The sequence below is a fragment of the Brugia malayi genome, assembly GCF_000002995.4.
Source record: "Brugia malayi strain FR3 genome assembly, contig: Bm_v4_Chr1_scaffold_001, whole genome shotgun sequence".
Taxonomy (NCBI): Eukaryota; Metazoa; Nematoda; class Chromadorea; order Rhabditida; family Onchocercidae; genus Brugia; species Brugia malayi.
The window spans coordinates 2,820,424-2,830,909 of NW_025062475.1; the positions used below are offsets into that span (position 1 = coordinate 2,820,424).

Consider the following 10,486-nt stretch of genomic DNA (forward strand, 5'->3'; position numbering starts at 1 on the left):
AATATGTGCAAATGAATGACACAGATAGTTCATCATTTCTCCTTGCGTTGTATAAAAAATGGAAAAATTTTTCGTTTGCATTAAATGCTTGAAATCTTGATTTCAATTTTAATTTCGAGTGATAATGTTTATCTTTCTGATAACAAATGATATTTTTTATTAGCTAAACATAAATTGTCATAGTAATAGTGGAGAGATATCGGCCAAAGAAAATGCTTAATTGATATCAAAAAGCCTAACTTACCTTTATCTCAAAAATTAAAAATTTTGACTATGTTTTAAAAATTTTTTCAAGTTTTAATTTTCAAAATTATTCGGTATTCGGTTTTTTTTTCGACTTTAAATAATTCAAAAACAGGAAAAAATGTTTTCATCATCTGGAATACAAATTTTTTTTTAATGCTTTAAGGTACTTTTAATAGATGAACTTTTTGAATTTATAATTTTCTTTTGATCATCCATGGATATATTTTTCATTTCCACTTTTGATTCATCTGTTATCGGCATTGATCCGTCCATTATTTCCACCATTTCCTGTGTTGTTTGTGCTAAAATAAGTAAAATTTGATCTATTTTAAGCTTATTTTAATTTCATTTATTATTTTAGTTTATGTCTCCACTAAGATTAAATTTAAATCGCTAATTTTAAAAATTTTAAGAAAATGTGTAATAAACAAAATACTCAAACCATCTGAAGATGCCACTGGAAAATTATCAGAAGCTCGTTGTTCCATATTTTTATCAATTTCCTCAACAATCATATCACTCTTATCATTCGTACTTGTTTCAGATTGTATTTCATCTTGATTATGTACAACTGAAAAAAAAAAGAAATTTCATTTTAAAAAATAATATATATATATTTTTTTTTGTTAATATTTGCCAAATTATCATGCGTAGTTATAATTTCACTAAAAAAGATAAGATAACCTTCCAAATTATCATTATCATTATTTTGTTCCTTAATTGAATCACCACTTTCTGAATCGCCTTCTTGTTGTACTGATTGTGATTTTAATTCCAGTTCACTCTGTACTGATTCTATCCCTTCTGTTGTTGTTATATCACCTACCATTGATTCTAATTCTTGTTTATCATTTCCATCATGAATCATTGATAATGTTGGATCTTGCTCAGTACCTGATAATAACTGATAATGATTTAAGTGAAAGAAAAAACCAAAATGATAATTTAAAGCATTTTATTTTCTTATTTCGTTTGAAAAAAATTTATTCTAATTAAAATGAAAATTGAAAAAAAGGAGGAAAGTCATTTTATTTCACATTATAATCCTGCATATTCTTTTTTTTTTGTTTGTATTACAATTATTAAAATAATTTATGAAGGTTAATTATTAATTATTAATTGTTAAAGTAAAAAGATAGCCAAAATTTTACTCAGCTATATTTATGCTAAAATTTCACATTATGCAATATAATGTATTAATTAAATTAATTATATCCATCTATCTAATAATATTATAATTTAAAAATAATTTGAAATTAAAAAATAGTGGCATTTATTTAATTTGAGAGCACTTGAAATTCCCAACCTTTTTCATTACCATCAGCTTGTGTTATAGATTTATCATGATTTCGATTTGCTATCATGTCAACTGAAGTGACATCACCGTCATTTACAATGTCAACTTCTGAATGCTCAGATTGTATTTTATGCTTTGCTGGAAATAAATATTGAAAAAAAACTTTTTTCTAATCTATTAAATAATTTCCTGCAATTTTTGCGGTCACTAAATAAAAGTTATTTAATCCAGGTCTGAAATTCTTGAAACTGTTTACTAACTTCATTATCTGAAATTTACTGTACGGTAGTGATAATGAATTATTATTACTTCGATTTAATTTCAAATGATTGGAACAGTAATATTGGTGTATTTGTGATACTGGCATTGAAAGTGTCGTATTTTTTTTTATTTCTTAAAGTAGGGTTTTCAGTTATAAAAATTTAAATTTAAATTCAACCCAAAAGTCCTAGTAGGAAATTCATAATTTATTTAAAAATTAAAAAAAAAATAAGAAAGCAGAAACCAGTAAATTGTTCAGGATGATTAACTGATTGCTTCATAATTGTATTCATCATTGTTGTTACTGATAATAAATCTGCATCCTAAAAAGAATGATTAAGTAAGTAATAAAATGATAACATGAAGTTAAAAAGAATTTAATATACTTCTAAAATATGTTAAAATTATTTAATATTAAAAATCAAAAAAAAAAAAAATGAATTCATAAAATTAAATTTTATGATATTTCAGTGTTAAATAATACCTGAAAAAAAAGAAAGTATTAGGAGAAAAAGTACCGATGAAGTTGCAATACTCTGTTTTAATAATTCTTTTCCTTTTCTTGCATTCATTTCTACTTTTGGTGATTTTGTCACAAATGGTTGTTGGTTTTGAATAATTTTATCAGTGATCTGTGCTTGTGACCTTTGTTCTTCCTTATCTGTCCCACTCATTGATAACATTGTTCGATTGTTTTTGTTGTTGTTGTTAATGCTCTTTGTTACACTATCACTTATTACCTTGAATAATTGATAAGTGCTCAAATGTAATTTTATCACTAATCAAATTATCTTTGCAAAGCAAACATTACTTCTGTGTTAATTAATATATTAAAAATTTGATCACTGTTTTTTTTTTTTTCGTTTCTTAATTTATTATCTTTTATTATGTAATAACGAAAATAATTTAATGGAAAATTTCTTACGTTTCTGTACATTTTTCACTGTGTTATTTGTTTACTAAATCTTGTCACTTTTCACTACAACTTAAAGATTTTTGCTTATGTTCATTAGATAAAATGTTATTAACTTTTAATTGCCTTCTTTTATAAGCTAATTAAAAGTTAATTATCATTTTGCGCTGTAGCTTTATTGTATATTAAATATATCTGATATATAAATTAAAATTATATTAAAATTTCTCTTAAAATAGGTTGCAGTAATTTTTCACCTATTTATAAATTCACTGCAAATCGCATGGAGCATATATGAAATTCAGGAAAAAGAGATTTCTGATTACTTTGTCAATTATTAACTCAATCAATTAATCAGTCAATTTTTTCAATTATTTATCATCTTAAGTAAATCTACATATAAAATAATTATCATGATTCTGCTTTTCTTTTATCATAATAATTGCAGAATCATAAGCATTTAGCTCATATCAAATTCGACCATTAAAATGTAAAATGAATTGTTGATCTGATCAACAGATATTAGCTATTAAAGTGTGATATGATAATTGGACAAAAGTGACTAAATTAGCAAGCAACATTTCACTAATTAGAATGTATTTCACGTGTAAGTGTAGAAAGAAAGTGATAAAATGGAATGATAAGGAAAAGTTAGGAATGATTCGGCTAATTGCGTGTAAATTTCTAAAATAGCGTAAGCGTTTTCTGTTTTATTTCTAAATTAAAGTCATATTATTGATGAAGTTACATTTGGGTTATTTCTAACACTAACACAGATATAATGTGAAATCACATACAATACAGTTATTGATTAGCAATCACTAATCACTGATCGCTGATCATCGATTTAGGAAACATAGCTGAGATGTGGCTCGGAGCCCTTCTAGCTCAGTTGGTAGAGCATCAGACTTTTAATCTGAGGGTCGTGGGTTCGAGTCCCACGGAGGGCAGACAGGTTTTGATGGAATTTTGTTTAGATATGTACAAACTGTGACAAATAATCACATTGTAAACAAACACAAAGCAATGGGGGTTAGTATTACTAATTGAAACTTTAAAATTTGTTTATAAAAATACTTTCAACACAAAATGAAAGACAAAATATCGGTTGGAATGTGATAACGATGCAATGTTTCTTCATGCTAATATGGTGGGAGGATGAATTGGTTAATGCATTATTAGATGCTACTATTATCATTATCATTGTTATCACTGCTTGATTTGTAGTAACACTTATTATTATTATTACTACTCATTTATTATTATTATTATTTAGTTTCTTTTTCAATTTCTAAAATCTGTTCTATAACTGGTGAAAAATGAAAAATTAGCTAAGTTTACATTGGACTTTAATTTAATTTCTTTTTCTGAAATAATTGAACATTTGTTGCTATCATTTTAATAAATTCTTAAGAAATATTGAAAACATACATTTAACTTTTGACGGAATGAACTCTTTTTGACTCTTTTTTAACTTATTAATACCTTTGCTATTGTTATTGTTGCTGTTATTATTGTTGTTACTTTTATTTCTTTTTTTTTTTACTTTTTCTGCTACTTTTGCTATTTTTAATTTTGATCGAATAATGAAATGGATTGTTGTTTTCTTACTTCTTCAGTACTTTCACCACGTGTGCCATCTTGATCATTAGATTTGGTCGAATCGTATGGTCGTTGCGAATTACGTTCCGTAACAAATCGTCGAATTTCATGTCTAAATAAAATTATCCCTAGATGAAAACTATAGGCAAAAAAAAAAAAATAATAATAATAATAATTTAAAAAAAAAAAAAGTGACAAAGTGTTTGTATGAAAGTACCTGAAATCAACAAGTTCGCCAGGTGTTAAATCACCCGAACTGTCCACATCCACTTTTTTGAAAAATTGTCGCGTTATTATCCGATCGATTTTGTATTTTAATTCGATTAATTCTTCTAATTCATCAATTGTTACCGTTTTATCCTTGTTCATATCAAATTCCTAAAAAAAAAAAATGAAAAAAAAAGGAAGAAAAACAATAAAATATTTCCGATAAATTTACAAAATTTTTAATAATTTGTCAGTTTTTTTTTTTGTGTAATAATTAATCAAAATCTTTTTGTTTATTTTTCTTTAAATTTATAAGAAAAATTCACAATTTGTCACTTTTTTGCATGATAATTGATTGAAATTTTAATTCATCATTTTTTTTTTTTTCACTGCTATTTCTTTTGTCATTATTATTAGAAATATTTAAAAAGAATGTTTGAAAAATATATCGAAAGTAGAAAAACATACTTTAAAATGTTCAGTTGCAAATTTGATGGCACTTAATCGTACGAGGCGCAAAAAATCAGCTAATTCTACTTTATCTAACTTTCCACTCTTATCCTAAAATGTTTCGGCAATTATGATCATGCAAAAGATTAGTAAATTATTGTTTGAAAAAAAATTTACTAATTCAAATTATTTTTTAAAAAAGAGAGAAATATTAAATTAAATGAGTGTTGGATGGAATTCTTATTTACGAAGATATAAAGCTGAAAAATTTATCTAATGAATTTTTAAAATACGAAAATCTTTGATATCTTATTGATCTATGTAAAATTTATTTCTAAATATTACTAGTTTTCTCGACATAAATAACATTTAGGCGATCGTCAATAGATACTGCAATTATCATGAAAAAAAATTAGTTTTGAAATTACAATTAAACTCATAAAAATTAAATAAAATAATGATAGAATTATTTGATGAAAAAAAAGCAAGGTAAATATTACCTGATCAGCAATAACAAATAAATTAAATGTTTCCTTAGGATCCATGTCATCTTGTCGTCGAGCCATTGCAACAGCTTCCGAATTATTAATGTAACCATCACCATCACCATCAATTTCCTTAAAAAAAAAATATTCATATAATCATATGCTATTTTAAAGCAGTAATTTCAAATTAATAATTAATTATTATTTTCATTTCTTTTCTTTGAATTATTCTCAACAAAAATAATAACTAAATTTTTGATTCAAAATTTCCAAATTCAAAAAATTCAAAAAAAAAAAAAAATTTTTTTCCTAAATGCATTAAAAATTAAAATTTTCTCTTTTTGAAATTTGTATGAAAACAACATATTTTATTGTTAATCATCTCTTTTTGCCTAAATTAGAAATTTTTTAATGAAATATTGTATAAATTCTGTTTGATATAGACTAAGAAAAATTTATTATTATGTATGATTAATTAATTAACCTGCATAATATCTAAAGCATTTTTGACAGCTTTACTACGTATAACTGATCGAAATCCGGCAAATTCAACCGGATCCAGTTGGCCATCTTCATTTTCATCCGCTTGAGCAAAAAATGGTCCAAGAATTTTTTCATCAAAACCATAATGATCAAATGCGATACGTTTTGCTTCATCCATTGTTACAGTACCACTTCCATCCCGATCAACTACCTAATTCATCCAAATTGAAAAAAAAAAAAAAAAATTAAAATTGATAATATTAAATTAATTTCAAATTAATAATTACTTTTTCAAATTAATTTCAAAATTTCAAATTAATAATTACTTATTATTTTTAATTCTTTTCTTTGAATTATTCTCATTTTTGATATTTTATGATAAATGTAATAATTAAATTAATTTCAATTAATGTTAGTATTAAATTAATGTCATTTATTTTCTATTTTCATTTGTTTCTTTAAATTATTCAAAAAATTTTCAATTATACCTTTAATGCTTTTTTTGATGTATCAATAGCTCGTGAGCGAATAATTCGTTCGAAATCAGCAAATTCCGGTGCATTTAATTCACCATCATTGTTATCATCAACAGACATTACCATTTCATTTACATCACCTGCACTGATACCTTCCTGTTCGAATGCTATCTTTTGTGCTTCTCTCTTATCAATATGTCCATCTTCATTTTTATCAGCATTCTTAAATATTAATATTAATAATGATAATTCATTCGGATAATTTTTATCACTTATTAAATTTCAAAATTGAGCTTAATTTTGAAATACATTACAAAAAAAAAAAAAAAATTGTAATTACAATAATCTAAATTTCGTTATTAAATTTAATCCAAAATAAATTTATTACTCAAATCCAACGTTTTAACCTATTTCTTTTATAATTTTCATTATTAATATCAAGCAAATTTAATACTTAACCTTGTTATTGTATATAAAAACAGAAGATTTCTTTTTTTTATATTTTTTTTTTTTTTTTTTTTGCAATAAGAAAAATTAAATGAAAAATTTTTCATGAGAAAAATCTAGAAATTTAGAAAATACGAATGTAAAAAAAAAAAAAAAAAAAATAAAAAGTAAATAAGAAAAAGAAAAAAAAAACCTTCATAATTAGCCTAGCAAGTCGAATTGACATTGCTCGAATGCGTCGTCGAAGTTTACTAAACATTGTAGCATCCATTTCAACACTTAAATTTGGTACCACTAAACGCCATATTCGTTCTACGTCACGATTTCCAATTCCATATTCTTTTAAAATATACTCTTGTGCTTCTTTTAGTGATAATAAGCCATTATGATCTTTGTCAACTGTCTTAAAAAAGAGAATTGAGACTGTCAAACTAATTTAAAATTATAATATTATTAATTGATTTTAAATATGAGCTTAAAAATGAATAATATATCATGATCAATTATAATTTTAATTTATATAGTCAACTGAAGAAAAAATTATTAGAAAAAAAAACAGTTTTATATATTTATATATATCAAAGTTTTAAAATTATTTTAGAAATTAAAAGATGAAATAAATGATTTTTAGTTTAAAATTACTTGCAAATAACGTTGTGCAGCACTTTCAGCTTTTGCAAGTACCAATGGTCGTATATCATTGAATTCTATTGATGTTAAATAGCCATCATCATTTTTATCAACCTTATAGAAAGTAATAAAGTTCAATTAATATTTTAATACACAATGAGAAAAGAAACAAAAAAAAAAAAAAATCACAAAGAAAAAACTAATGAATTGCAATAAAAATATTTTCTTTTTTTGTGATTTATTGTTTGAAATTTTATACTTAAACTTACATTTTGAACTTAATTTTTATCAGTTGATAAGTTTTTTTTTTATTTTTTGTTTTTTAAAAAAGAGAATAATATTATTAAATTTTATTATCATTTCAAATTTTATACCTCATTGAAAAGACTTTCAATGACATTACTGGATAATCCGTGATGTACAAATGCAGCATATTGTACTTCAGCAAGACTTAATGCGCCATCACCGTCCAAATCAACGCTTTTATCCACTGGCGGTAATTGTCCGGTAGGTCCAATACCAGAAAGATCGGTTTGTGGAGCATCAGCAACAGGAGGATTTAATTTTGACGGTTCAGTTGAAATGAATTGATTTGAAGTTGATCCTACAAATTGTAATTTTATAACTAGCAATTTATTTGGGAATATTAAAATCTAAAATCAGTTGAAATTTTGTTTTCAATTTAATAAACTGATATTTAAAAAAGCGAAAGTTAAAAAATATACAAATGTTTAATAAACTATTATATAAATATTATAAAAGAAAATTGAATTTTTTATACAAAAATATTTAACAAATTGTATTCAATTTCATTCTTTTTTTTTTTTTTTTACATAAATTATTTACACAAATTATAGTATTTATTTTAAAAATTTTGCAGCATTTCGAAAATTCTCATTTAATTTCGTTTTACTATTACATTCATTTTTTGTATTTCAATACTTTTCGTTTTTTTTTTTTCAAATTTTTTCATACGTTTTTTTTAAAATACAAACAAAGAAAAATGTACAATTTTTTTTGGTAATATTTCATTATTTAAATTCCTTTCTCAGTTGATACCAAAATTTTCGATTGAAATTTCAACAAATTTATAAAAATGATTGAAAAGATGAAAAACAGCAGTAAAACAAAAGAATTAAATAGCAAATGCTGTCCTACATTCTCATTTGTTTTTTTTTTTTCTTTTTGTTTTGTGAATTCTTCAGAAAAAGAAAAAACAAAAAAAAAGGAAAAAAAAAAAAAAAACAGGACAAATAAGAATCAAAAAATGAAGTAATTTAATTTCATTGTAAAAAAGAATTTCAATTAGATAATTTGAAAATTTTAATGTAAAATTTCCATTACCAACAAAATATGCATCAATAATTTTAATTTTGTAAACAAAAATAGAAAATATTTGTGATTAATTAAATGATCAATTATGTCATAATTATTGATATTCTTTTTTAATCTAAAGGTTTTTCTTTTTTTTTCATTAATTTCTAAAAATTTCGATTAAAGAATTCAATGAAATTAATATGAGAGAAGAAAATAATCATAGAATTGATATGTCATTTTAAAAATTTCGAAAAATTGTTAAAAAATTAAGTGTACCCTGTTGAAGTCGTCGTAATGCTTCCATACGAGCCATCAATGTTGCATGAGCTGCAAATATTATTTTTTTAAACTAAAAATTTGTTAAAAATTTATATGAAATCTCGAAAATTTCTTATTAATTATCAAATGTTACCTTTTTTTTTTTTTTTGTGGCATTCAATTTTCAAAAATTTCAAATATTTTTAATCAAAGATACGGATGAAATATGCAAAAAAATAAATCAATTAATTGCAAAAAAACAAATAACACATTGTGAAATTTTAAGTATTAAGGATAAAGTTGATAAAGTTTACAAATTATCTTGTAATTATAATTTTTGTGTAAAAAATTTAACAGCTACTTTGTTTATTTCAAAATAAAACTTAGTAATTACTGAGAAATTTTTAATTCTCGAAGACAAAACACATGGATTATCTTATAAATTTGATTTTCCAACGTAAAATTTATAGAATTATTCCATAATTTTTTGTCTGTTAAGTATCAAGAATAAAATTTAAAAATGATAAATTTTAATTTCCTGCGACAAAATTTAAAAGTTAAATCATTTAAAATTTAGAAAAAAAAAGTTTGCATTTATAATGCAAATGATATTTTTGAATTTTCCCAAACATTAATGCATTTTTTTCTTACAATCATAATTAAATTATTCCAAAAATTTTGATCGCAAAAATATTTTGAATATTTATTGGATGGAGAAAAGACGAAATTATTTGTGCGAATAATTATTTCTTAATTATTTATTTATTTTTTCAAACAAAGAAGAAATAGTGGAAAAAATAATTTGTTATTAATGAACCTGACTGCGTTGATTTATCACCATTAATCTGTATTGCTGGACGAAAATTTGATGGTAATTGTTGTTGTTGTCGTTGTTGTTGTTGTTGTTGTTGTTGTTGTTGTTGTTGTTGTTGTTGTTGTTGTTGTTGTTGTTGTTGTTGTTGTTGTTGTTGTTGTTGTTGTTGTTGTTGCTGTTCTTCTTGTTCTTGTTGCATTGTCGATGTTGATGTACTATCTGAAAGATTTGTACAACTATTAAAAAATTGATAATCTTTTCAAAATTTAATTTCTATTTTAATATTAATATTAAAAAGCATGCTGATTAAATGGAATTAAGTTCCTTGATAGTAATTAAAAACTGATTTAAAAAAAAATTTGTAATTTTAATTATATTTCAATACTACAATTAATAAAAGATTAATTGCTTTTTTTTTAAAACTTTATAACTATTATACAGTTTAAAGATAAGTTCTTTCTATTTATTTTTCAAATTAAAATTCATCAATCAAGAATTAATTTATTTACATTAGCAAGTGAAAAGATAAAAAAAAAAAAAAGAAAGAAACATTTAAATAAAATTATTACCTAATGGATGTCGATTACTTCCTTGAGGCAT

The 10,486-nt window shown here is 23.3% G+C and overlaps 1 protein-coding gene and 1 non-coding gene across 5 annotated transcripts; one reads left to right on the forward strand and one right to left on the reverse strand.

Annotated features, from left to right (window-relative positions):
* Positions 1–396: 396 nt before the first annotated feature.
* On the reverse strand, positions 397–10,486 carry Bma-cbn-1 (the record flags this gene model as incomplete). 4 transcript variants are annotated; one of them, XM_043076350.1, is made up of 18 exons in its annotated part: positions 397–548; positions 689–817; positions 931–1,140; positions 1,553–1,651; positions 2,049–2,127; positions 2,323–2,544; positions 4,329–4,431; positions 4,537–4,697; positions 4,995–5,087; positions 5,477–5,593; positions 5,946–6,155; positions 6,433–6,642; positions 7,061–7,270; positions 7,510–7,611; positions 7,872–8,101; positions 9,091–9,141; positions 9,890–10,105; positions 10,456–10,486. In XM_043076350.1, the coding sequence occupies 18 exons, from the start codon at positions 10,484–10,486 to the stop codon at positions 397–399; spliced, it is 2,625 nt and encodes an 874-aa protein (XP_042932284.1). The 4 variants fall into 4 exon arrangements, with proteins under 4 accessions (XP_042932284.1, XP_042932282.1, XP_042932285.1 ...); XM_043076348.1 differs by having other exon boundaries at positions 1,553–1,681; XM_043076351.1 differs by lacking the exon at positions 2,323–2,544.
* Bm14510 lies at positions 3,595–3,667 on the forward strand. The gene has a single exon. It is a non-coding gene; the product is annotated as a tRNA-Lys (tRNA).